Source organism: Aulostomus chinensis, chromosome 8 (genome assembly GCF_037954235.1).
Source record: "Aulostomus chinensis isolate RoL2024-O1b breed Wild chromosome 8, RoL_Achi_v1.0, whole genome shotgun sequence".
In the NCBI taxonomy this organism is placed as follows: Eukaryota; Metazoa; Chordata; class Actinopteri; order Syngnathiformes; family Aulostomidae; genus Aulostomus; species Aulostomus chinensis.
The window spans coordinates 14864047-14891976 of record NC_141327.1 but is presented as its reverse complement, the minus strand read 5'-3'; the positions used below and the strand labels follow the sequence as shown (position 1 = coordinate 14891976).

Here is a 27930-nt window from a genome sequence, read left to right as displayed (position 1 = left end):
CACCCCAGATGGGACTCGAACCCACAATCCCTGGCTTAGGAGGCCAGTGCCTTATCCATTAGGCCACTGGGGCTCCCAAAGACATATACATCAGAAAATCTTATTTGAAATAGACTTCCAGACCGCGTCTGCCCACTCACGAATTTTCCAATCACCAAAATCATTGCAAAATACATATGTATTTTCCTAGTTAAACATGTTAAGTAATATCATAGCGAGCCTTTGATCCGTTGCTAAGCAACAAGGAACAAACCATTTCGAAGCGAAACATCGACAGGTCGTATCATTTCCTGTTAACAACCAAACTCTTTTCGACTATAAAATAAATGTCACTCGCGGGCAATATGCTGGACGCTCCTATTGAACTCGTTATTTTACTATCATCCCTATATCATCCCTACGATGGCCCACTAAGAAATCGAGAGAATGATGCAGACTGAGTGTTTGACGGACAGTCCTCAACACTTGGTCCGTGACGGACTAAGTTTTGAGCGCTTGCTGGTGCTTTTAATGTGACAGTCAGCGGAAACTGTACCTGTAGTGTGGCGTAATCTTGTGTACGATGCAGCTGCTAGCTAGAGCTAACGGAGACCCGACGAGACATTGAAACTTGCTTTAATTTATCGCGGCACTGTAACGCTTCATATCGTTCCTTGGTAGCCATTTTATTGAAACATTAATGTTGTGGTTTAGACGTGAGTTTACTTTACGTCACGCTAACATTTCGTGTCCTTATAGAGGCAACCCAGGTTACCTCGGTTACTGTAAAACGAGCAAACAGGTCTCAGGATAATGTTAGCTATCTTCTCGTTTTAACAAAAAAGTTGTCAACATGGTGAGAAGATTTTTACTGTCATTAACGCCAATTTACAGTTAATGCCTGGCTGGAGCTTTGCAATGCCGTCGTAGTCTAATATATGTATGAGATTTTCCTAATGGCCCAAACCTGTTAAATAAGTTGTTTAAAGAATGTCTGCGTGTTGTACCTCGGTAGATTCTCTCTCGAGTGAAGCCAGCAGTGGGAGGAGAGACACCGGTGAGCATCAGCGAGAAAAAGAAGAAAAACAAGACCAAAGTTCCCCGCTTGGATGAATACCTGCAACAGAGAGACTACCTCGGGGCTCTGACGCTGTTGGAGGTATCTTTGAGGGAGGCAGAGTGTGGCGAGTTCAAAGGGTTTGAGAATGAAGAACGGCAACTTATTTGTCAGGGACATTTCTGCCAGGAATTGCTTATCGACCTCGCCGATCATTTTTTTTTTAGAAAGATGTCATCCTGAGAGTGACACGACCTATTTTACTCAAGAGGATTTGTTGTTACACCATCTTCAGCCTTGTTGCCAACAGTTCATGATACCACGAAAGGAATTGCCTACAAATATGTCACCTTTAGAGTGACTTCACCATAGTTTTTCAGAATTCCCGGATGAAGTCATTTCCTTTATTAATTAAATCAAATGTAAAAAGTGTATTTAATGGGGTCCTCTCTTAGCTGTAGACGCAATTTATTAAAACGCAAAGCCTCCTAGAGATTTGTCTGTACGTTTACCCAAAATTAAAGATTCCCAAAGAGAATCAGTCCTGCATCTACAACTCTGTTACTGCGGATGTTCTGATGCTGTTCTGTCACTGTGTTCTTCCCAGTTTCAGAGAAGTATTGGAGAGAAAGAAGAACATGCAGACCTCTGGATCGGCTTCTGTGCCTTCCACTTGGGCGATTACAAGAGAGCAATGGAGGTAATTTATGTTGTGTGTGTTTGGATAAGGTTGTGTAATAATACTTCTTTCTGTCAGCGTGTTTTATGGTACTCACAGACACTCAATGGTAACGACTATAAATTCCAAGATATCCATAATTGTGCATGAATAATACTTGAAAGCCGACATCAGCTTAGGGAATAGAAATGAAATGCATAATACTTTGCATAGCCATGATACAGAAAGTGACAGGAGTGGGTGTTTCTTGTTCAGAGGAGGTCGTGGAGGTCAGGTACTGTAGACCATTTTTGAAAAGGTGGCTTTGTTTTTGAATTCTAGTTTGTGTTGGGTGGGAGGAGGGTGGTCCAAGATACAGTGCTTGTTCCTGGTGATGGGGGCATCAGCTTGGCGACTTGACATGAAAATCTACCCTCAGTGCCCGTCTGATAAAAGTATAGTGATGTGTCAAAATATGACTTCCTGTTTTTCATATTAATTTTCATTTTATTTTGTGGCTTTGATCTTGTTTGTGATATTTGCTGGCATGTTGTGGCAGGAGTACAAGTCTCTGACCGTGAAGCCAGACTGTCCTGCTGACGTGTGGGTCTATCTAGCCTGTGCCATGTTTTTTCTTGGGCTCTATAAAGAGGCCGAGGAGGCTGCATCTAAGGGTACGTCAGTACATTCCGCTCCTTCCTACACTGATATACTGTATATGTGATGTCTTAGTTTTCCTACAGGTTTTTTTGTGAGAAAGTATTATAAGCATTTTAATGTTGAAGAATCAATTTATCATGTAGCCCTTCCTCTCAAACTACTGGTAACACTGACTGATCCCTGGATCTATTCCATCCTCACGGGTAAGGGCAGATGTCAACAAGTTGGTGTACACCAATAATGTGGTTTACAAATATTGGCAGGGCCAGCATTTCACTTGAAAGAGTAGGCCAACCATTTAGTATTGCATTGCTGAAACATTAATGAGCAACAGTTTGACAACAAGTGATTCAAATCCGTTTTAGCAGAATCAAAAATCCTCCTCATTTCTTCTTCAAAACTGGTGCTCGCTTTATCCATAAGCCTTTAACAGATGATACTGTGGTCTGCTAACGTCCATTCTTTGTAAATTTTGTTTCCCCCGACATCTTCATTCATCACACAGAGCTTTGTGCTACTTTTTCCCCATGCACATGAATGCTCCCCAAGACTTTGATGTTTAAAAACCAGCTGCTTTTCACTTGAATTGAGGATAACAGTGTCTAGTGAAGACTTTCCTTGAGCTGGACACACATCGAATAGTTCTTTCCCAGATGAAGGTTTACTGCTGCCATCTTCAGTTAAGCGATCAACAGGTTATGAACCTCGTCTTCTCTGTCTAACTACATCTGTTTGTTTCTTGTTCTCGGCAGCACCCATGTCCCCCCTCCAAAACCGGCTGCTTTTCCACTTGGCTCACAAGGTTGGACAAATATGTATTTTTTTTTTTAATACAACTATATATAGGTTGATAAATATGTAATATTTTTACTATTATACAATTCATTTTTATCTTTAAAATCTGAGCAACTTTGTTTGCGTTGTAAAAGTGATGGAAACCCACATGGTAGACCTGATAAAATCCTCTGTTTTGTGTCTCCAGATGTATCAGTGTTCCTACTTTTTGTGAGTTATTTCCCCTTCAGTGCGATTCTGCTTTTGCTCCAGTTCTGTCCTCATTTTCACTTCTTCCTTATTGTCTGTGTTCACATCGTGTGCCAGTTCAATGATGAGAAGAAGCTGATGGGTTTCCACCAAAACCTGGAGGATGTGACAGAAGATCAGCTGAGTTTGGCGTCGATCCACTACATGCGCTCGCACTACCAGGAGGCTATAGACATCTATAAACGTCTTCTACTGCAGAACAGGTGTGTTCTCTCCTTCCTCGCGTCATTTACTGTTTTTAAGCTTTTTTGAAAAGTTTTTATGACAAACTTGTTTGTCTGTCGCTTTAACCTGTTTCGAATGAGTAATATTTGATTTGATGGATCAACGAACAACATACGTGCCGAAGTTGTATTATTTTCTGTATGCTAAATGTTAAGTGCACTTTTCTTTCAATTTTTTTTCACAGTTTGAGAATAAGTAACGTCATTGATTTTCATGAATTTTAATGTAATTTTTTTTTATCGGTGCCACATATTAAATGCAGAATTCAAATCCCAGACATCCATCCATCCATTTTTATTTATTTCTTTTTTTAATAACCTGTCCTGTTCAGCAGCTGGGGCAAGCAGTATAAATGTTCCATGTGCCTCGTTATACTGAAGCAGTTTTGCTCTGCAAAGGAGGAATCTGATAAACTCCTCCTATCGCCATCTGTGTTTAACTCTATTGGGAATGTATTGGTTCATTGATGAAGCTACCGGACTGAGGCTCAGGAGTGGATAGAAAGAGAGAACAGGGACAGGATAGGGAAGACGGGAGAGGGGGGGAGACACAGAAACAACAATAGTAAAAAAACAACAGCAACAACAATAACAGAGAAAATGAAAAACATTGGTTGCAGGATTTCCAATGCAAATTTACCATTTGGTTCAATATAATTTGAAATTAATGTCTGAGTGTTTGATTATGTATCGGTTGTGCACCGCGTGTGTGTGTATGCGCGTGTATATATGTGTGTATGTGTGTGCTACGGTTTGTCATTGAATGCCGTGGGTAGCTGACTGTAGCTGATGTGGGGGACCAGAACAACACGCCCCTAGTCCAGGATTGCAGGCAGGTCAGGACCAAGCCACCAGGGCACCCAGCAACCCCCAGAACACCGGGAGCCCCAGGCTGTCGCAGGGCCATCCATCAGGAGCAATTAGGGGTTCAGTATCTTGCTCAAGGATAGTTTGACATGGTCACCGGGGGAAGTGAGGCTCGAACCAGTGACACTTAAGTTGCTAGACAGCCACTCTACCTCTGAGCCATGCCACCCCCAAATCCCAAACAATGACTGGATAATTATTTGATAATATAAAGAATCACTAAGAGAATGTAGGTCAAATTTGTGTGTGTGTATTTTAAAATCAGGTTCATTTTGTCTTCTAGAGACTTCCTGGCTCTGAAGGTGTACGCAGCTCTGTGTTACTACAAGCTGGACTACTACGATGTGTCCCAGGAGGTGTTGGCGGTGTACCTGCAGAGCATCCCCGACTCCACTATTGCCCTCAACCTCAAGGCCTGCAACCACTTTCGGCTTTACAACGGCAAAGCAGCTGAGGTATACACACACACATGCGCGCGCGCACACACTATTGTGTAAAATGGTTCCTCACATGACAGAACAAACTTTTCTGTCTGCAAATTGAAAATGTCAAAATCACTATATATTGCCACTATCTTTGGCTATATAACCATGAAACAACAATATTTTATGTGCATTTCATGCACCAAGTAACACAGAGTCTTGTGATTTCCTGAGGGAGCGTAAACATTAATAGGTCTGACTGAAGCTTGCTCTTTCTCTCCCTCTCAGGCAGAGTTGAAGAATCTAATCGACATCTCCTCCTGCTCCTTTGAGTTTGCTAAGGAGCTTATCCGACACAACCTGGTAAGCTCCTCCCACGCTCAAACTGTGTGAGTGTGTGTCTGTGTGTGTGAACAAGTGTGTGTGCTGTAGTGCGTTCACACTGACTCTCCCTGTGTGCTGCAGGTGGTGTTTCGTGGTGGGGAGGGGGCGTTGCAGGTGCTGCCTCCTCTGATAGATGTGATCCCGGAGGCTCGACTCAACCTGGTCATTTACTATCTCAGACAAGGTGTGCAGCATGTAACGGCATGCAGATCCAGCAAATTCTTTTTTCATGTCACAGTTTGTTTCCTATTTTGGGTGTAATGTTTGACGTGTTACATGTTACATTGATTTTACACTTCTAGATGACATCCAGGAGGCTTTTAACCTCATACAAGATTTGGTGCCTACCACACCTCAGGTGAGGATTCTCACACACTCCTCTAACATGATGCATTCCAGATCTTCCCCATCTCAGTCTAATCAGATCCAAAGGGCACCTGGGGAAAGTAGCCGGTGTCCCCCACTCTTCTATTATATGCGAGTCTGCAACAGAAGCACTCATGTACGTCTGGAAATTTTAGAGAGATTCTCAATGTTTTTCATAAAGGTCCCTACAGTCTTGGACCAAAACAGTTTTATAAGACAGACGGCACTCTCTGTGCGCCAGCCTTAGCGATGCACAGGCTGAGTTGTGTTTGCAGGCTTGATTAACACATTTCCTTTTTTAGACTGTACAGCGCAGATCAACTCGCATAACAAGTCGGGAGCTGAATCTACACGTCACTTTTTTATGTAGAATATAAGGGAAAAAATCAGTTACATTAGCATGTCTCGTCACTTCTTCTTCAGCAAGGTTGAAGGGTTTACCTGCACAAAAATTCACATGCCGATAAATTTCTTCTTTCAAATTGTTTCACCAAAAACGAGACTGAATGTTGTGATTGTTTTTTATGTTCTCAGGAGTACATCTTGAAAGGAGTGGTAAATGCGTCTTTGGGGCAAGAAATCGGATCGGTGAGTATTTCTGTTGAACTTTTACAGTAACGTGGCGAACGTGATGAGTCAGTGTGCGCTACAGATGTGTTGCATCTTCCAGAGGGATCACCTGAAAATTGCTCAGCAGTTCTTTCAGTTGGTTGGAGGGTCAGCCAGCGAATGCGGTACACTCAATAGAGATTTGATCAATTTGATCTTTTTCTCAGAGAAACTGCTTGTGTGAGTGTGTGTTTATCTTCCTCCTGTTTCAGACACTATTCCTGGCCGACAGTGCATGGCCTCCTGCTTCTTCCTCTTGAGACAATTTGAAGATGTTCTCATATATCTGAACTCTGTCAAGGTCAGTGCTGCTCATTACACGGTACATTCAAGTCACAGGCTTGCTACTTTACCATGGTGACAGTGTGAAGGATGGAGTTTTTAAAAGACTAGTTTGTATGATTCTTCTTGTGTATTTTTGCAGGGTTACTTCTATAATGATGATACGTTTAACTTCAACTATGCTCAGGCTAAAGCCGCTCTCGGCAGCTATAAAGAGGCAGAAGAGGTACTTAAACATCCACAGAACTGCATTTTTATTCATCCTGACAGCCGCCTCTAATTATAAATAATAAATTCGACACATTTCATTTTTTGATTTCAGGTTTTTCTTCTGATTCAAAATGAGAAGATCAAGAATGACTACGTTTACCTCAGCTGGCTGGCACGCTGCTGTACGTGTTGTAGTCATTATGGTGATTGTGGTGTATATTTGAGAACAACATCTTTTTGCCATGCAAATTCATTCATAACAAACGTTCAAAGAGAGCATGAAAGAAAGTGACGAAACGGAACTTTGAACGTGAGACTCGAAGGCAGAAAAAAATAACAGTAGTTCACTCAATATAAAATGATGAGGAATTAATCAGTGACCTGCTATACATACTCTCAACATTCCTCTATTAATCAGGTTTATCCTTATTCCTTAAATTACAATATTCAGACTGATCTGTTTTACATGGCCAAGGAAAAATAATGTGCTTCTTAAAATCCTCTTTCCATGCAGCCACACATCTTCTGTGCATTACTCAAATGATATCAACATATCACGTTCGTACTAAGTAGAAAATGCAAAACTCGGAAAGAAGCCAAATAAAACGAATGTATCTCTGAAATCAGGCTCACGTAGAACAGAACAAACGGGAGGCTTTAGGAGGAGCAATGGTCTTAAACAATCTAAAAACGATTAGGCACCTTTGCCCTTTGAAATGATTGGAATTGAGTTTAACCTCACCTTTATTTGATATTGCACAGCTGCACAATGAGAATCCGTCAGTGGTACGTACAATATATATTAAAACACCAGCAGCCACCCCCCCCCCCACACACACACACACACTGCACACATAAACACTTCAAAAACAGATCTCAGGCAATGCGTTGGCACAGCAGGATTTAAAAGTCTCTCAGCAGCATGAATTCGGTATCATCAAGCTGGGAATAGAGAAAAATAGAGAAATAGCCAAAACGGGAGCACTATAATCAAGTCCAAGCTGCACAATGCAGAGGCCTTTCAGTGAAACATGAGAGAAACCAGCAGAGCCACAAGCCATAACTCTTATATTTGCTCACTGAAGCTGAGGTCTGAACATTAGATAGCTAGACCCAGAATCCAGGGTGAGCCTGGCACGCTGCTCGAGTCACGCTCAACAGCAAAGCCAATAAATAGAAATTTCCATTGAAAATTTTTTTCTCCCTTTCTTTCTTCTACATCAATAAAAGTTATCCACAGGCATTTCATATTTTTCAAATTTCCTCCTGAAAGATGCTGTGAACGACGGCTCATTGAACACTTTTTATGTTTTGCTCCTGTCAGACATAATGAACCAAAAGGGTCATCTTGCCTGGGAGCTCTATCTGAAGATGGGTACCTCCTCAGATTCCTTCAGTCTGCTTCAGCTGATCGCAAACGACTGCTACAAGGTGACATCATCCTCACTATTCTGCCTCTGTGGAGACCAAAATATGGGATGCTTGGATTTTTGCTTTTCAGCTGACAGCTGTTGCCATTCTGCAGCTTGCTTTGTTAACAGTCAGTGAGTCATTTTGGGAGTGTATGGAAAAGACAAAAAAATATTTGAGCCAAAATGATAATATTTGACCACCAAAAAGGCTGAGGAGTAATTGAACCATCATTTCAACTCCCGTCTCATTCTGGAAAAAAGGATTGTTGTTTTTGTTTTGTAATCTTAGATATCTCATGACTATGTGGACCTTCATGTTTCTATGATATTTCCACAGCTTGGCACATCTGTGAGGATCATTTTTAATTTGATTGAGGACATTGGATGTGTTCATCTTGAAAATTGCTCTCCAAATGTTTGAGCAGGCTCCACCATTGTATTATTAGCGTTGACTGAATCTTTAACTAATGCTGGTTTGGTAAAGAGGCGGTTTAATCTGACGGTACTCACGATCGTAGCCTGGTGTTTCAGATGGGTCAGTTCTACTATGCAGCCAAAGCATTTGATGCACTGGAGAAACTGGACCCAGGCTCCAACTACTGGGAGGGCAAGCGAGGTGCATGTGTAGGTGTCTTTCAGCTCATTCTGGCTAACAAGGAGCCCAAGTATGTTTGTCTCTTCATTCAAAATTTCAAACATCTGTGGTTGGAGTTTGTAGGATGTTTAAAGAAATCCTGATTTAATCTGGTTTCCTTGTATATTCTGTTTGTGTGGCAGGGAGTCGCTTAAAGAGGTTGTGCTACTGCTGCGAAATTCCGGTAACCCCCAGGTTGAGTACATCATCAGAGTCCTGAGGAAGTGGGCCAAAGACAACCGAGTCCTCCTGTCATGATGGCAGCCTCCTGCGTTGTACCTGACTCCCTTCGGACTCGTGTCAGCAGTAGCCTGTCACGCAGATATCAGCTGTTATTGTATATACAATCAAGGCCACATGACATATGGAGTTATTACTGCCACCATGGAATTGAGTGATTACTGTGGCGTCTGTTTTACTGTCTTTTTATCAGCAGGATTATGCAAAAACATGTTTCATACTTTGATGTACTCTTCCTAGTGGGTCAACCTGATCCACCTCAACCTGGGACAGAAACACTTCGAGAATGTGAGGGTGTGGTCACTTGGGGGGACAGAGTTTTATTAAACTAGGTTACCAACTCTGATATTTCACCACGGAACAGGGGGCTGTTGTAACTGGACTGCAAATGATCAGATTTACTAGCTGAATTTAATTCCTAGCGCCGCCTAGTGGTTAAAGGAAGTAAGCCTGATAGGCTCCAGCCCCCCCCCCCCCCCCATGAGCTTTGACACAGGATAAGAGGAAGAAAATGGATGGATGAATGGATAGTGCGCGTGCTCCAGTTCCACCTAGTGGAAGTAAGAGGTGATATTTGCACCTCAGTACACACATTAGTGTGTTCATTCATTCAAAATCCAAATATTATGAAGTTTCACCTTCCTTTAGCTCTACAGTGCATGAACAAATAGGTAGGGGGTGCTCAGATTATGCTAAATTATGCAGCTGATTTTCCCAAAACCTGCTGGACGAAGGCAGAACCTGTCACATTTTGCAGCAGATCTTTTTTACCTGATGGAATGTTGCATTAGTTGGGTTCGACTGGGTGAGTCTGCCTTTGGCGGCACGTGCCCTCCAGTGCTTTCATCTCTTATCCTGTTGGTTTTGTACTGAAAATATTCATGAACGTAAAGCACATGTTCTGAAATCTAACTCTCTGTGCTTGTATATTAAAATAAATATGCATTTTTAAAAAAATCGTCATTGATACATTTGCATGGATTTCAGTGCTGGAACTGTATGTCCTTTTTTAAATGACCTTAAACGAACGAGACAGAAAACAGTAAAAAAAAAAAGAAGAAAAGAAATCAGGCATAAAATGTAAGCAAAAGAATATAAACGATATAGGGCTGCTCCCATTTTTCCTATTTATCTTTAATATGAATAGAATTGAATTTACAAGAACAACCTTTTGCGTGATTTGTTAATAATGATATAGTTCAGGCTTTCCTCAGAGCCAGACGTCCGCTGTTCCCCAAAATCAACACCTTTTTTTCCCTTCAAGAAAAGTTTAGTGCATACAGCATAGAAACAGAAGGTATTTGAGGACTATCTACTGAGCTGTTGGTTTTCATCTTTTCATCGAACTTGACAACAACAGCATCGTTATTTCAACTGCTTAATCCTCCATTGAAGGTGGAGTTGGGGCCCAACAGCCTGGTTTTGTTCTGGGGGCCCCCAACAGGTTATTTAAGCTGTGGTTTTATATCAGGAGAGACAGAAAATACAAGGCTCCGTCTCAATTATAAAACCACATACTGTTGAATGTACGTTGCTGTTGAGGCTTGTGTGTCAACAGGTGGTCATTAATGCGTGTGTGTGTGTGTGTGTGTGTGTGTGTGTGTGTGTGTGTGTGTGTGTGTGTGTGTGTGTGTGTAAAGGGAGGATAAGCTGACAGACAGTCATCCGGCTGCCGTCAAGGATTTGATGTTTGAGTGTGTGTGCTGGTGTCATTGTGGAAAAGTGCTCAATTCAGCATTTTCTGATCAGACAAAGAGTCCGAGGCTCAGAGTGAAGCTGTGGATTCCGAGCTGAAGCAGCACACCGACGTCAGGACGCAAACACACCGCACAGTCTGCTTATTCCGCAGGTTGTCCTTCACCCCGACACTTTATAAAGGTCATAATAGTACCGATGGTGTTGTTATTATCGCCTGTTGTGACAGAGGCGGGTTTAGGGTCGGGGCACGCGCTGATTGGACGTGATGACGCCCCCCGTGTCACGATGCTTCCGTTCTGTGCGTGCGCGCAGGCGCAGCGACCCCTCTCTTCTGATATTTTATTTACTCCCGAAACCCAAGATGGCTTCTGTGAATGTCTCGGTCCCATAGCAAATTGAGGATGCAAGTAGCTGCCGAAAAAACAACTTTTCCCCGACCGTCGCATCCCCTGGAAGTCATTTCGTATGGTGCGGAGGAGGCCTTTCCATCCGTGTAGGCACTGAGCAGCCGTCGGGGCTTCGCGAAACCTTCTTCAAGCCACCAATTTGGAGTAGTTTCGCGAAGTAGCTCTTCTCCTCGCTGTCGCTGTCTGTCCGGAGCGAGGTTCAGACAGGCAGGCAGCTCATCCAAATGGCCGAACCGAGAAAAGTGCAATTTGTCACCCTCTCGGCCTTCGCAGCTGGAGCAGCCGCGGAGTCTAGGAAACGCCGGCTGGAGGATGAGGCCGACTTCAACTTCGGTAGAGCCGGAGAAGTGGAGGCAACGGCAGCGACCGGGGCAGGAGGTGTTGCCAGCAACGGTCGCCTCGGTAAAACCGGCGAAAGGGACAAGGCTGGAGCCGAGAAGAGGGCGACGGTGCGGCTTAACCTGTCCCTGTCTGAGCCTGACGACCGCTCCTCCGCCGAGTTTAATTACGGTGAACTCCTCCAGAATGTCCAGGTAGGAAGCCTTAGTTGAACTGAGACAACCAGGCCGAGTCAGACTGCTGCTGGAGTTAATTTTAATGCTCTTTGGAGTGTTTGTGTGGACTTGTCATTGCTAAATAAGGGGGGAAGTGCACCTTGTCCTCCAGTGGACTAGCGTGTTTGAAAGTGACCATTAGTGCTGGTCAACACAAAAGACAGTTTTTTGGGGCTCTCCCTCTCTCCGCCAGCCAGTCCACTTGCTGTCCAACTTCAGTGGCTTTTTTATCGAGGATCCTCCTCTCTGGCACATGTAGAGATAAAGCTTATCTTGTGCTGCTACCTGTGTCCTGTGAACTCAGACTTGCCCAGCAACAGTCACACAGCCATTACGGCTCTGGGAGGCAGCACATGCAGCAGTTGGGCCCTGTGGCTGCGGGTGAGACAGAGATGAGAGAGCAGTGCTGATGGAAGGACCAGGATGTAGCATGGCAGCCAGGCAAATGTCAGCTGGGAGATCAGAGAGGAGATCCACTCAGTCTGCCTCTCTGCACTTTTGGATTTTTCACTTGATGCTCACATTTTTTTTGTTTTATTAAAGTGGGGAAAAGTTTGCCAACTAGAGGATAATCTGATTATGATCTGATTCTGATAATTAGGTATTAGTGTAGATCCATACGGTGGCACAGTGTTTGAGATATTTTTTTGTGTTTTTTTTTTTTTTTTTTTGCTGCTCAAACTTAGTTTTTTGTTTTTTTGTTGTTGTTATTTTTAAGTTTTCTGACAAATTTGTTTAAAAAAAAAAAGTATGATCTTTTCTTTGAAGATAATGTCAGAGGCCAAGTCTGCATGATCAGTGCTGTCACAGTTTTAATATTCCATTTTCAATATTTGTTCCAGGCAAAGAATAAACCTCCATCTCTGACTTCGGCCCCTAATCCCAACGACCCGTTCAACGACGAGGAGAGAGAGCGGCTCCAGGTCGAGGCCCTGGCAAAGAAGTTTGAAAATAAATACGTGAGTTATTTCTTTATAACTTCATTTGAAAAAAAAAAAATTGCCCAACATCAGATGCTTGTTGCTATTGGAGAATTTTTTTAGAATTTGACACGCTTGTTAATTAAGTCAATTGAAAATGTATTATTGTAAAACATTTAAAAGAAAAATAAGCTGAATGTCAGAAGTCTGCAGGGGGATTAACAAGGAGATATTGAGACAGTCCCTAAATTACCCCTTGTGTTTTAATATCTATTTCTTGTCACTCACCATCAGACAAATACAACAATATTGGTATCTGCAATAAGCCAGTATCCAGTCTCACATTACTGTTGGTGATTTTTAAAAAAAACATTTTTACGGACTTTGTCATGTGAATTTATTTTCATATTACCTGAAGTTTCAGGATGGCTTCAGAGTTTTTACAGCATTCTTCAAAGCCTTGATTCCGATAGAAGAAAAGATACGTTCTGAAATGTTAAATGAAGGCAGAGCTGAGAAAACGCAGGCGGGATTACTTTTATTTATTTTCTTTTACAGATTCTAGTTATGAGATATTTGAAGTGGATCCAAATCACCTGATAGCAGTTTATGTTTCATTGTCTGTGTCTTGGTGAATGTTAGAAACTGGTCATCAGTGTGCATTTTTATTTCCTCATCAGCAGTGAATCAACAGTGAGTTGTAAATAGCAAATGTATCGGTCAGGGCTCAGTTGTCCGTCTTCGCTCTTGTTTCTATTTCTTCTCAAGGAGACTAAATGTCCCTAAAACATCAGTCACATGGAGACACTATTCTCCATTCTTGGACATGTTTCCACTGACTTTAATTTAGGTTTATTTAATTAAAGTGGAGTGGATGTAAGTGTTGAGTCAGAATCAAAAAGGTCGTCATCGGTGTGCAATGCTTTGTTATTTTTGCAGGGAAACACAGGGAAGAAGAGGAAGGACAGAATGCAAGATTTGATTGATATTGGCTTCGGCTATGATGAAACCGATCCTTTTATTGACAACTCTGAAGCTGTGAGTACCCCTCGCTTCATTAAACAGTGAGGCACGTAGTCACTTTTCTTCAGGAAGTCATTTTTGAAAACATTGTGCATCATTTTGTCTGCTTGTTGACTTTATTTGCTGTCGTCATCACATTTCTCCTCTGCTGTTCTCTTGTCCCGGTGTGTTGACGTTACTCCTGCCATAGTTAAATATTTATTTCCTGCCTCGATGCCTCAGTACAGTTCATTCAGTGGCACCTCTAAAGATAGACACTTGTCCCTTATTGCATTCAACCTGAGACAACAGTCTCAAATCTTCTGCATGACTCATAAATTTAGTGCTTGCGTCTGCGCATTTTTTTTCATTTCTTTTTTTTTGTCGCTGAGCATTCAGATAATATCTCTCTTTGTGTGATTTTAATAGCCAGTTTTATGGTCTTTGTATGGATTTTTTTGCCGTTATATTCCTTCTGTTTTTTGTTTGGATAGCTGTCCTCTCTGCGCTCACTAACTGGCAGCGCTCGTCTGACCCTCCTCTCTGTTTTGATATGCTTCATAACGGAAAATGTTTCATCTTTGGCCTGGAGTTTTTGTGATTGTTTTCAGTGATTTATTTATTTTGGGTTCTCCTCCGATCATCAAAGATTCACAGGACACTTTGTGAAAGTTTAACACCACCACCCCCCCACTACTTGATATGTTTTGAGATCTGTAGACGACCTCTGCATTTTGTCATGTAAGAGGACTTCTTGTTTACTGCGTTCTTGTTATCTCATACCGCAAACGGTTTTCTTTGTTATTTTTCTCAGTATGATGAGCTGGTTCCTGCCTCTTTGACCACAAAACTGGGAGGATTTTACATCAACACCGGCACGCTGCAGTTCAGAGCAGCCTCGGACTCTGAGGGGGAGGACGACAAGGTGAGGCGGCTTTGACGCGTGCGATACAGACGTTAAAACTGTGAAGACCAATACACAGGAATCAGGTCGAGAATTATCGTCAAATGGACTCAGCTGAAGTGTTAGAAATTATAGTTTTAAGTCATACTCTACTTTAACCCATTTCCACATGATGGAACATGGGTTCTATCTTTGAGACTTCAATTATTTTTAGGTGTTTTTTTTTTTTAACCTTTAAAAACATTTAAATGGAAAGCAGGCCAGTGGTAAAGTTTTTTTGTGCCACCAACTTTTCCAATTTTAGGATCAGATGTATGAATTTTAAGACTTATCAGACACTAATATGATCCCCAGCGGTTTTGAAATGTTCTTTTCACATCATCAGTTCACTAAGAATGTGCCATTCCATGCACATTAGATTAACTTCGGCAGCTTTAACTGTTGACATTGGAAAGTTGAATTTGAAATCTTCGGTCTACTACATCTATTTTTTTCTTTGGTGTTATCTTTATAATCAACTTGTGTCTTGACATGGTGAGCAAATGAAGCATCATAGAGGTCAATAATAACATTGGTACAACTAAACTTTACCAGCCTTGTTGCGGCTGGGACCTTTGTAACAGCTGGATCTCCTCAGTCCTGCCAGCTCTGTCCTCCCAACAGCAACTGCTTGTGCACTGGTTCCCAGTTCTAGTGAGATGTGCTGTATTGATGACTACTACCCACTCGCACATTGGCAGAATTGATGGTTTGATGATTTTAGTGCTTCATCTACTCTTTTTTGCAGAAGGTGAATGACGGCAGGGAGGCAGGGATTAAAAAGAGGAAAAAGGAGGTGAACAACACGGACGAGAAGAACCTCAAGAAGAACAGAGTACCAAAACAGGGGTGAGTCTTGGCGAACTTTAATTTTTATGGTAGCCTTGTGTCAGTTGGAGTCAAAGCCCAACATGTCAGGGGTTCTTGGGAATAAGATGTTGAATTAATGGCTGATGAGGGGTCGAGCGAGCTTAAACTGCTGCTCCGTCTCTCCAGGAATTCTTGTCAGGAGTCCATCACTTTCCGCACATCTGTTCAGCAGCGCTCATAATCGCTCTCTTAATCAAACCATTAATCACCAAGCTATTGAAAACATGTCCCGTTATGAAATGTCAACGACGCACAGTCGCTGTTCGGTCAATCGACACGTTCTTCCCACTCAGCACGATACGTGGAGCTTTTGGACACAAGGATTTGCGGGCCACTGGATGTGCTGACGCATTTGTCTAGTCTTTACCTTGCTAATAATCCACCAGCCTGTGTGACATTATACTCTCTCATACATCTATCGCGAGGCAGGGATGCTGACTCTGACTTGCTCTTAGTAGCTGTGACAAGCCAGCCACCTTCTAGAAAACGCTCCATTATCCACGCTCAGATAGGCCAAATACTCCAACATGAAAACAACTTCCAAAAATAGCTGCAGCTATTGCTATTATGTCATTATGAAATGGATGATGTTACATGTATTTATATGTGTGTGTGCGTGTGTGTGTGTGTGTGTGTGTGTGTGTGTGTGTGTGTGTGTGTGTGTGTGTGTGTGTGTGTGTCGGATCTTTCACTGCAGACTGCAGGTTAATCCCTCATAATCTTCCCACATTTCTGAGTTGTCTTTTTCAGTGTGTGTTGATGTTTACTAGAGAAAATGTCACATTTGTTGCTTTGGTGCCACTTGGTTTTCATCTTGTGCTTTCAGCTGCTTCTCTCCCTCTTTGCTGTGTCTCTTAAATGCCTTCTATGGACTGTGCACACACAAATGCACACAGCTTTCCTGTTTGCCAAGTAAAATCTTGTTACTGAAAGTGCCTTAGTACAGATGAATAGACTCTGTAATTTAAGGAGTTTCAGCCAGGGCAAAGTTTTTCTTCTAATTACGAGGCCATAATAGCTTTCAGCTCTTGATGCACTTCATGACATGTTTAATCACACCCTTTGCGAATAGAAAAAGTGATTCCTACTGGAAGGTCAGCAAGTGTCAGAATGGCACCAAATGGCTTTGTTCCAGCTCACTGCTCAGAATCAAACAGGTCTGATGTTGTGTTGATCTATGATTCCACGGCAGTAGGAACAGTCCGAATTAATAGCGGGACATCATCTCCTTACCTCAAAGCTTCTGTACATTTTTCTAAAAACAAGGTTTTTATGTATTTTTTCTTTTAGTGACAGAGTGACATCTCTAAACCTGCACCGGCCGGAGAAGAAGAAGAGGAAGAAGTTGATGAAGGACTCGCTGTATTTGGCGGCAATGCTCCGCCGGTTTACACGGGAAAAGGAGGAGATGAAGAAAAGAAACCCTAGCGTGGCTCACCTGGGCCTTGCAGGAGGCGTGGCTAACAAGCCGCACTCTGCTGACTCTACCAATCACCTGCTGGCCTCCAACTCCACCCACCCGCAGGGCAACACTGCCGCCAGCGATCTCTCGCTGGCAGATCTCACCTCTGACCCTGCTGTGATGTCACTGCTGGGTTCAGCCAGTGAGAAGGAGCTTCAGGACCTCTTAGGCGACCTCGATTTCAGCTTGTTGGACACCGACCAGCAGCACGCCATGGCAACAGCCAGAGAGAATGGCATTCTGGGAGTCGGTGTTCCAGCAAATAAAGCAGCTGGAGGGGGTGGCCAAGGTCGAGGCCTGGGGTCTTCCAGCGGACTTTTCTCTCCTCCTCCGCTGCCTGATGGACTGCCTGCTCCTCTTATTAAACGCATTGAGGACCTGCGGGCGGTGAGTCAGATGCCTGTGGGTGGTTGCAATTACCTGTGAAGCCTCTTCTCTGAGGTTAAACCGAAATGTCTGTTTTATTGTTGCTGTTTAGAAACGCTTCTCCACACTGAACCCTGTGGGCTTTTATGTAACTAAAACAGGAGACTTAGCATCGCTGCCTTTGAAGACGTTTTCTTGTTGCTCTTGTTTGTCAGAGACACACAAAGTGTAGCAGAGAAATCTTTTTCTAGGTGATGCTAAAAGGAAAGAGAGATGTAATAAAAGGGTGATGTAAGTGAAGGATACAGAGGTGAAAATGAGAAGAGCGAGAACAAAATATGCAAATAGAACATGGCCGTAGCTTGGGAGATTCATTAGTCAGAAGACTTTTGGAAATAATGAAACAGAATTGTCACTTGAAGGCCTCAAAGTGAGTGAGGGGAAGGCAGGAATAGCACCACAATGGCTTCAGAGATGTGTATTTTTACTGTATAGAAGAGTGCTGGTATGCTGACTCATCTTTCTCCTACAGGCCTCCCGGCAGTTTGATCAGGAGGGCAGGAAGAAATTTTTCACCCTGGACATGAATAATATTCTCCTGGAGTGAGTAGGACAGCTTTTTAAGTCCCTATCAGCCAAATCCAAGCTCCCTCTCACTTCCCTTTTAGTCTTTGTCACTCATTTTCAGCCATTTCTCTTCATGCGTCTCCCGTGTCAAACTCTTTATTTTCTCTGTCTCATTGTCTCTGTTGAAGTAACATGCCAACTTTTTGGGCGATACATTTAGAATCCATCATTTTTTAGAGCCAAACAAGCAGATGCATGCCTTTCTTTCTCCAGAAACCCACCAAACTCAGGACTGCTCGTTAGCTAAGCTACTATGAAGGTGTAGTGGGGTAGTGGAGAAAAGCATCTCAAAATAATCAAATTCAATTTTTTTCTGAAATGTTTTTTGCCTGCATTAATAAAACTAGATTAAGCTAGAATACATAAACAATTATGAGATGTTGCTATTTTTATTTGTATTATTTAATTAGATACATAGCCAGAACGACTTTGACTGCCTCTGCTTCCTGTGTTACTCTCTCATCTTCCAAAAACTGCGGCTCCTCCTCTTTGTATATGCTGCTTCAAATTGATCAGGATCTTCGTCCGTTTCTCCAGGAGTTACCCTCTTCATCCTTTCTTACAAAGTTGTGCATGATAAGTAGCAGCAGTCGCTCCTCTGGTAGTTAACAAACGAGTTCCAATTGGTTTTGTAGTGGCGTCAAATTGCTGCTCTTAGTCAGGAAAAGTCATTCCAGGTTTGTTTCTGACTCTAAAGCAACAACATGTGGTACTTTCAGTAGTTATTTTGCAACAGATGTTGAGCAGGCCTAGTCCTGTTTACGCAGGCAGCAACGGTTATGGAGAAAAGTATATTTGGTGACTTTTGAGACAGTTTGCTCCCTCCCTCCCCACTGTTAGCGGTCATTGCAGCTAAGCTAATTAGCAGTCAGTCTTCCAGTGAGGGTCTGGAAAAAAAGAGAAGGGTATCTATCTGCCTGGCTGGCTCTAAAAAATGATGCATAATAATTACATTTCTCAAAAGGTTTGCGTGGTCCTTTAATGGCATGCCGAGAAGTTCATACACTGCCACTATCCCTCCATCCATCCTCTCCATCTGTTTTTATCTCTGTATCCAACCTTCTTTTCCTCCCTCACTTCTCACAGCGCCATAACTCCCTCTGTACTCTTTATTGTCCCATCCCTTCTGTATTACACAACCTTTTCTCTCTATCTCTCTCTCTCTCTCTCTCTCTCTCTCTCTCCCCCCCTCTCCCTCCCTCCCTCCCTCCCTCCCTCTCAGTATTGAGCTGCAGGTCCAGGAGCAGCCTACCGAGGTGCGTTCACACATCTACTCTCACATGGAGGCGTTTGTGCCATGCAACAAAGAAGCTCTCCTCAAACGGCTGAAGAAGCTCAGCCTCAACATCCAGGTGAGTGAGGTCCAGACTCTCCAAGGGCTTCAAGCCAGCAAACTTCATCACAGCCACAACAATTTCCTGTGAATCTTGTCTGTTCTCACTTGAAAACACTCATTAGCCACTCCAAACTCTAGCTGAATTTGCCGTCATACTTTTAGAATAAAGCATTCCCTCTCAATCTGACCGTTGCGCCGAGTCTAACCTTGTAACTGAGGGCAGCTGAATTGTAGCATTATCTCCAAAAATGTGTGAAGCACATTTAGAATTATAACTGCAAAATGATCTAAAAAGACAGACATTAACCAATGAAGCGTTACGTTGTTGCTGTTAACAACATTTTCAGGATGATAAAAGATCCATATTTGTCCTGTTAGGAGCAATTAGATTTGTTGTTTTCGAAGTGCCTCCTCTTTGTTTTTATTGCATCATACCTGTGAGTTTAAGGATCCCTTATGGCTTCACACTTGCTCATCTGTGACGACAAAATATAAATGGAGTATTTATAACAATACATCAGGGAAGCAACAAAGTGTGTCTTAAAGCTATTTGATGTCTCTCAGCATTTAAGCTGCTCGGTTCAGCTCTCGCAGACTGAGTTGATCCGCTAGTTTCCACATTGTCTTCCTGTAGCTAACTGCTAATCCAGCCATCTCTGCAGCCTCCGTGTTGATGTGCAGGGCTGTCAGTTGTAGATGGATGAGTTCAGTGAGGACGGACACTGAGAACTGGCTTCTAAATGGCTTTTTTTTCACGGACCATTAAAAGTAGCTTTGTTGACAAAATACCCCCCCCCCCCCACCTCTTTCATGTTTCTGTCCCTCCAACTTCCTGTCTATTCAATCCTCCTTGCTTTCCCACATTGGCTCTTCCTCACCCTTCTCTCTCTCTCTCTTTCTCTCTGTTTCTGTCTCTGTCTCTGTCTCTCTGTTTCTGTCTCTGTCTCTCTCTCTGTTTCTGTCTCTGTCACTCTCTCTCTCTTTCTGTCTCTCTTTCTGTCTCTGTCTTTGTCTCTGTCTCTCTCTCTCTCTCTCTCTCTCTCTCTCTCTCTCCTACCCCCCCACCCCCACCCCACCCCCAGGATGACAGGCTACGGACGCCACTTTTAAAACTGAAGCTGGCAGTTTGCAGCGTGATGCCGGAGCAGATCGCCAGATATAACATGGACTGTATGGCCAAGGTTGCAAAGTAAGTGTGTCTCAGCAGACAGGTGATTATATTCAGTGAAAACTATGGAAATTGTTTTTATTTTTAAGTCAGCTGAAAGATTAGGAGTGCCTTTATGCATTTAGAGCATTTCTTTGTATTCTTAAATACATAACTTTGAAGCCATTGAAGGATCAGAGAAGCCTGCTTTTTTTTTCTTAAGAGAATGAATTCAGCAGGTGCAACTTTTGAGGTATATGAGCTTCACCTGGTCCTGAAACTCTTCTGTAAAGCTCCAGAACTGAGGGCGTTCTCTTCAGCTGTTTATTTGTGTGTGTGTGTGTGTGTGCGCGCGCGTGTGCGTGCTTGTGTGTGTGTCTTGCAGGCACCAGTCGGAGGAGGGTGATAAGATCGGCTCGGAGGAGGAAGATGAGGAGAAACCAGGGAAAAGGGTGATGGGCCCACGGAAGAAGTTTGTCTGGGATGACAAGCTCAGGTAAAGGTGTAGCTGGTGAGACTGTGCTGCTGCGGTCAGACTCTGTCTCCTGACCACAGGTGATGCCAGTTGAAGATGACAACAGGTTCCAAAGAAAGACTGAATTCACCACGGAAGGCAATTTACTGAAGATGAATTGACACGTTAGCTGCCTTAGACAATAGACCACCGACATGGTTGGGATGTGATTACAGTCAGATATCCATCAGGACATAATGATGTGGCTCTTGACTGTTGATGTTTATGAAAGCTTTGTTAGCAGTGTTTATCAGCTCTGACTGGATTTCTGGTTTTGTGAAATTGCCCCCCCCCCCCCCCCCCATTCATTTTCTTCAGGTCAAGTCATTCCCCGTCTTGCTTGATAGTTCCTCAGCTTTAGAGTATACAGGCCTTCATGATTGCTCAGATCTTCCTGGGCAGGACATGAATGAGGCACAAATATACCTCAGCTGTGAAGAACTCTTAGAATTGATATGTGGGGAAAAAACTTGGGATGTTCCATTTCATAAAACACAAGAAAGGATTTTCACTGAAATATTAGCAGTCGTTTCTGTGCAAGTCCTGAATTGGACACCCTTTATATGGGATGAATGTTTCTCTCCACTATTGACCATCGTCTCAGCTGCAGCCCAAACTCTATTTTGATTATTGAAGAATTTGTGTTGAATTGTGTGTTTATGCAGGAACCTGCTGTGCAGCCTGGTGCGAGTGAAGCTGAGCTGCTACGAGATGGAGAACCAGTGTTCTCTGTCTGTGGAGGACTACCTCAAGGCCTTCTTAGAGAATGAGGTCAAACCACTATGGCCCAAGGGCTGGATGCAGGCCAGGTGTGTGTGTGTGTGCGTGTGTGTGTGCGTGTGTGCACTGTTTTCTATTTTTGCTTCAGGCAGTGCATGAACGTGCATTTCCTAGCGACTTAAGACTGTAAATAGCAGATTATTTTTAAAAATTTCATTTTTTAAAAATTATTGCTGCCCCTCAGTTTCTGTGAATTTATTTCATTTTAAAAACTTTAATGTTTTAATGTCAGATTATAAACACTCTGAAAACATTCTGATGGCTTGTGTGTTTCCTCTGTTCAGGATTCTGTTCAAGGAGAGTCTTGCTGTTCACAGTCACCTCACTGGAAACCTGTGAGTGTTCACTTTTTGCCAAACTGCTCATTTTTACTGCTCAGGTACTTGAGATCATGTACAATATGTAAATAGAAAAAGTGCAATATCTACGTGCCTTTTTTCCATACAGAGTCAAGAGAAGAATGGTGCCTGGACCCAAGGCCAAAGCCAAGGTGAGTGACAGCTCAGAACATCCACTCTTCATCTAAACGTGTCAGGCTTTTCTCCAGTCTTTCAAACCTGCAGTGATTTAAACACATTTGCCAAACAGCCTTGCAGCCATGAATTAATCAAGACTGTATTGTGACTCATATTCTTAGACAGTTTCCTTTGGTTCGAGTGACAAAACTCAAACTGGTCTTCAGTATTTCGTGTCTTGAGTTCTGTTTGTTCGTTATTCCTGCACATTTCTGTAACTGTTTTCCGTCATGTGTCTTTATTCTAGGAGGGTCTGTGGATTCACAAACCCCCCCTCACAATGACCTCCACCCAGTCTCTGCCCACCTCCTCATCCGTGTTGACCTCAAACCGCCAGCCCCCCTCCTCCTCCTCTCCCTCAGAGCCCATCTGTCTGTCGGACTCTCTTGATGAGGATCTGACCGCTCCCTCTCTGGACTCTATCTCCCATGCGCTGGCCCTCCTCAGCAACGCGTCCAAGGGCTTAGGCCCCTCTGATAGCCCCCTGTCACCTCCACCTTTACAAATCCCCACCTCCTCTCCTCCCCCCGTCACCCCTCACTACCCCTCAGCCTCTCAGCTCCCAGCGTTGGTCACATCCACAACACAGCAACATTCCCTGTCAAAGGTGGTCACCGCCGCTGGGAGCCTGCAAACAACAATGCAACCGACCTCCTCTTCTACCTCCTCTTCCTCGTCTCCTGCTGTCTCCATGGCGCGTGTGCAGGCAGCAGGTCTGTCACTGGCCTCCAGGACTGCAGATGGTTCCTACGGCCTGGTCAAAGGATCTGGGGCCTTGGGCCAAACCCAGAACCAGAGACATGTTACCATGGCATCAGTCAATCACAGGCCGAGCTCCATAATAAGCGTGAGTGGGAAGATGCATCCACACCCCTCCCCGTCACCTCCGAAGCAACGGCCTCCTCCCACAGCGTCTCCTCTGCTGCCCCCCCATCAGAAGGGCTTCGTCAGCCCTGCGGGTGTGCTGGGAGCTATGGGAGGACTGGCCAAGAGTAAATCCAGTGGCATGAGCAGCAATGGCAGCATTGTGAGCAGCAGCATCACACCTTCATCCTCCCCTTCGTCCCAGTCCCGCTCCAACTCCACATCTCACCCCGGCCTGCAGTCTTTCTGCCCCCCCTCTCCTGTTTCCTCCACACCATCCCCCACCTCCCAAATGACACACTCCCCTCAAGGTAAATCACACACCCACCACTCCCAGCCCAACTTCATCACCCCCATGCAAGCCACCCTCACCAAGTCCTCCCACAGCAGCAACTCCTCCCCCATCATAAAACTCACTCCCCGGCCCCCTGCACCCACCCCGCCACCCTCGTCCTCCCCCTCCCCATCGTCCTCCCCCTCACACCCACTTCCTCATCAGATTGTCCCCAGCCAACAGCAACAACACCAGTACACCACCAAAACCACCAAAACCTTCCGCCCCCCCTTCACTGTCTCGGGTGCTGGGCAGGCAAAGCAGACGCAGGGCAGCTGCAGCTTCGCCGGAGCACAGAAGTCTCAGTCCTCCACGAGCAACAGTAGCATCAACAACTCCAGCAACAACAACAAGGGGGTGGTCTCAGCGGTCTGCAGTCTCTCAGACAAAACTTCCTCGTCATCGGTCTCAGCCAATCATGGGCAGAGGCAGCGGATCATGGGCGGGGCCAACCAGAACTCAAAGGCAGGAAATGGTTGGGCAGCTTCAGGGACTCTGGCCACTTCCTCCACAACGTCACACCTCTCACAGGTTCATCACACGGAGCCAACATTCAAAAAGCATTTTCTTTATTGACTCGCAGTTCTGAATCTCAGTTCCTGTCATCGTTGCGTCTCGTCTCTGCAGGTATCGACGGCAGGCACGCCCCTCCTCAGCAGCGCCTCCACTCTCCCTCTGGGCTTCGGGATGTTGGGAGGACTGGTGCCCGTCTCGCTGCCCTTCCAGTTCCCACCGCTGCTCAATTTCAGCCCTCCTGGAGCCCCAGGGGCTGCTGGCATGGGCTCCACCCCCAGTTCCAACTCAGGATACCCCCTAGCACAAAGCGACCTAATGGGTGAGTGGTCCTCACCATGCCTTGGAATAGCTTAAGTGGGAAAAAAAGGAGCGGAACGTAGTATTTTAGTGCTGTACGGAAACTTTGGAGCCCTGGAGCAGCCTGAGAGAGATTTGTTTTGGCATAAACAGCAAAAACATCTATATTTTAAAGCCATGAGATAAGATTTGTTCCCCTCAATTTATTAATTTTGAGTTCATGAGAAACAACTTTTTCTACAATTTATTTACAGAGTCAACAAGCTATTATTATTTCCCTAAATTTAAATATTTCCCAACATGTTATACCTTGAGGCTACAAATTAATGAAAATGAGGCAACACAATTTTATCTTGTGGCTTCAAAATAAACATTTCTCTCTCTATGGCCACTGGAGTGCTCCATAGGAAGGCTCCAAGACAGAGCAGTGGAGTGGTTGCAGTGTGAAGCAGTGAGCAGAGGTTTTAGGCTCTTTTTCACACAAACATTTTATTTCCTCTGCTGGTAGAGAATCTATATTTTAGACTTCGAAACATTCTGCTTGTTAACCAGCAACGTTTACATGCAGGTTGCCTTTGACTCTTTGAATTGTGTATAAAAGGAGAAGTCTTTTAATGTCATTGCAGCTTTCACTCGCGTGTGTGTGTGCGTGTGTGTGTGTGTGTGTGTGTGTGTGTGTGTGTGTGTGTGTGTTCATAAACTGTCAGTACCTCCTCTGTTCCTGCTGAGATGGTTTTTTTAAACTGCTCTCTCGCCTTTTTTCTTCCTCTTTTTTGCCCGTCTCTGTCATCTCAACCTTTAACACTCGTTCATCTCACCACCCCTTTACTCTGGACCCCCCCTCGTCTTGTCATCTTGTCAATAATCTGGCTTTTGTGTTGTTGTTGTTGTTGTTGTTGTTGTTGGCTTCTCATGTGTCCATCCTTCCTCCTCAGATCTCTATAAGAGTCTCCAGTCAGGGTCGCAGGCTGCCCTACCTCCCCACTTGCAGCTTGCTTTTTCAGGTAATCTGCACTTCTCCTCCTCTCCCTCCTCATCCGTCTGTGTCAAGTCGACCTGTCATGCCCTGCTCGGCTGCTTCTCCAACTTTCTGCTTACTTCAGTATATTCAGCGTTCAGCATGTCTGTGGTTTGCCCTGATGAAGCGCGGCGTACGGCTCTGGTAGCGTTTGTTGTACTGATGTACAAGTACAGCTCCAGTTCTGCTCATGCACTGACGCTTCTTTGTTTGAGAGCAGAAGTCTGATTCATGTCAAATGTTAAAGTGCAACATGACCTTAGACTGACTAGCTGACATGTTTAAAATTAGCATGATCCGCTGTGACGACTGAAATGAAATTGTTGAAACAGTTGCAGCTGCTGTGCCTCTCCTGTATGTTGGTTTGTATTTAGGAATTTAAAGCGATTCCTCAACAAAAAAAGGTATTTGGCTTTTCAAGTATGAGCAAACAAGCGTCGTGAGTTCCTCCTGCTTTGTGATTCCTGAATGCAAAAAGAGCCAGCAATGTGTGTTTAGCTCGAAGCTAACAAAAGCTAGCAGCTGTGTTGCTATGGCTGCTGTGCTCAGTGATCCACAAATACTTCAATTTCAGCTAAAAACAAACTAGAATCCTTTTGGAGAAGGAAGGTTCTCATAAGCTTGTTTTTTTTAATTTAAAACAAATTGTTAGTGGATTACTGAGCAAGCGGCTGAATAAATATGGCACTGAATTACACCAGATGATGCTGGAGCGTTTGTCACTGCCATTTCTGGACAGTTTAACTGTTGTTAGCCATCAGTTGCTAGAAGCTTCAAGCCAATGTTTGCATCCGGGTTCTTTTCATCATTCGGGAGTCACAAAGAAGTTTTTTTCTCTCCTGTCTAACTTCTTTGTGAGCTCAAGACATGAATTAGTGAGGACTGAAAGGCAAAAAGCCCATTTTGGGGGAAGTGTTGATTTAATCTAACGTCCAGTTTGTCAGGCTGGAGTCAAACTTGTGACCGTCCTTCTGCTTCCTCCGTCAGACGCGAACCAAAGCCAGGGTGGAGACATGAAGAGGAAATCCCACTGACCCATAGCAACGTAGGAGGCAGACAGCAGCGGTGTGACATCACAGCCTTCTGGACACACCCACCAATAGGAATCTTTAATTTGACTGACATGGCGATGTGGCTAGAGAGGGGGTGGGGCTTCACTGCCTCCATTTTAAAGCGGACCTAAAACAGAATCGGCTACGATGATGATATAACTGAACTGCATTTTCTAACAAACCGGGTATGAGAACAAGGCGGATGACGAGAACACTTATTTTGTTTATTTTTTTGTCAACATGTTTACATATGACCGACCTTGATCACTGTGGAATGAGTGTGAGCGAGGTGGTGGTGGTGCTGGTGGTGCTGGTGGTGGTGGTGGTACAGATGACGTAATATAATTTGTATTTAAGCTGATGTGTCATGACGGGACTCTTGTTCTTGCAGTACAAACAGAGAAAAAGAAAAAAAACAGACTGAATAATGAATTTTTATTTTTCTGTCTTTTGTCTCAGATGTGGGAATCGTCGTGTCTGTAGAATTTTATTGTTGGTCACCTCTGCTCCCACTAATGACTGTTAAGTAGTAGCTTAAATTAATATTGATAAATTATTTGTAATTTACAGGGACAAAACCATGTTGTGTGTGCGCGTGCGTGCGTGCGTGTGTGCATGTGTGCGTGCGTGCGTGCAGGTATTTGAGAGTTGAATGTGTATGTACATAAAGAAACAATATACTGTTAATCTCTTTCCAGATTATTCTGTATGAATGGGTGTATCCCCTTTTCACAATGATGGATGAGTGTAAGTTTGATGCCCCTCTCTCGCTCAGTGTGTCGTTGGTGCTGTTTAATCACACTGGACCTTTTCTGATTTAAAAAAAGAAAAAGAAAAAAAAAAGACTTGAATTGCAAACGTTTTGGGCTCCGCCTCTGGCGAGAGGAGCTGCCTGTGAGAGAGGGGAGAAACGTCAAGAATGTAGCCTACTTGAATTTTTTTTTGTGAGTTTAGATTTTACTATTTACTTTCTCTGCTTATCAACTCGAACCAACTTAATATAACACAACGCCTTAGTTTGTATTGAAAAAGTATGAAAAAGATCTATGCAGGACTGTAAAACGCTCAATGCAAAAGTGCAAGTCGTCGCTTGGCTTTCAACTTCTACTCAAACTTGTCAGTGCATTTCTGGAGGGTGTTTGTGTGTGTGTGTGTGTGTGTGTGTGTGTGTGTGTGCGTGCGTGCGTGTGTCCTCCTGGTCTTAGAGATTCCTTCCCTTCACTGAATACCTCTGTTAACAAAACCGTTCTTCCTGAGTCTCTCGCCGACCTCCTTGACTAGTTCTCCACCCCCTTCTTCCTCTGCGTGCGTGCTTGCGTGTGTGCGTGCGTGCTCGAGTCAGACCGGCTGCACCGAGAACGACGCCAAAGATTGTTCAGTTGCTCTCTTGGAAGGGGTGCACCAGTCCCAGTGTGAGTCTTCAACCCATGAGTGTCATCGTGAAGTCATGTGACTGGAGCAGTGGGTGACATTAAGTTTTGCTTTCTTTGGGAGAATGTGGGAGCATAAAATGACATTTCGTGGTTAACTGGTTACTTAATTTGGTCTTTTGTAGATTATTTTTGTGTGTCAAATATGAAATTAAAACAGGTGGTTTTCATGACAACTCTTGTTGTGATTCTATAAACACTCGATGACGTCATGTTCACTCAGGTTCAAG

The 27930-nt window shown here is 43.9% G+C and overlaps 2 protein-coding genes and 1 non-coding gene across 4 annotated transcripts; 2 read left to right on the top strand and 1 right to left on the bottom strand.

Annotated features, from left to right (window-relative positions):
- On the bottom strand, window positions 1–73 carry trnar-ccu (transfer RNA arginine (anticodon CCU)). Its single transcript has one exon. It is a non-coding gene; the product is annotated as a tRNA-Arg (tRNA).
- Window positions 74–506: 433 nt separating this feature from the next.
- On the top strand, window positions 507–9987 carry ift56 (intraflagellar transport 56). 2 transcript variants are annotated; one of them, XM_086210168.1, is made up of 18 exons: window positions 507–835; window positions 995–1138; window positions 1644–1736; window positions 2254–2368; window positions 3107–3156; window positions 3456–3601; window positions 4773–4944; window positions 5200–5274; window positions 5377–5479; window positions 5598–5653; window positions 6196–6249; window positions 6332–6395; window positions 6483–6571; window positions 6695–6778; window positions 6875–6944; window positions 8087–8193; window positions 8706–8798; window positions 8952–9987. In XM_086210168.1, the coding sequence occupies exons 1-18, from the start codon at window positions 833–835 to the stop codon at window positions 8961–8963; spliced, it is 1530 nt and encodes a 509-aa protein (XP_086066294.1). In that variant the 5' UTR covers window positions 507–832; the 3' UTR covers window positions 8964–9987. The 2 variants fall into 2 exon arrangements, with proteins under 2 accessions (XP_086066294.1, XP_086066293.1); XM_086210167.1 differs by having other exon boundaries at window positions 508–835; window positions 8706–8839.
- Window positions 9988–11093: 1106 nt separating this feature from the next.
- On the top strand, window positions 11094–27868 carry ubn2a (ubinuclein 2a). The gene is made up of 17 exons (XM_086211156.1): window positions 11094–11686; window positions 12550–12666; window positions 13567–13665; window positions 14444–14554; window positions 15321–15421; window positions 16733–17291; window positions 17803–17873; window positions 19120–19249; window positions 20316–20422; window positions 20766–20876; window positions 21560–21703; window positions 21959–22009; window positions 22122–22164; window positions 22437–23918; window positions 24015–24222; window positions 25136–25204; window positions 26206–27868. The coding sequence occupies exons 1-17, from the start codon at window positions 11378–11380 to the stop codon at window positions 26250–26252; spliced, it is 3759 nt and encodes a 1252-aa protein (XP_086067282.1). The 5' UTR covers window positions 11094–11377; the 3' UTR covers window positions 26253–27868.
- The last annotated feature ends 62 nt before the right edge of the window (window positions 27869–27930 follow it).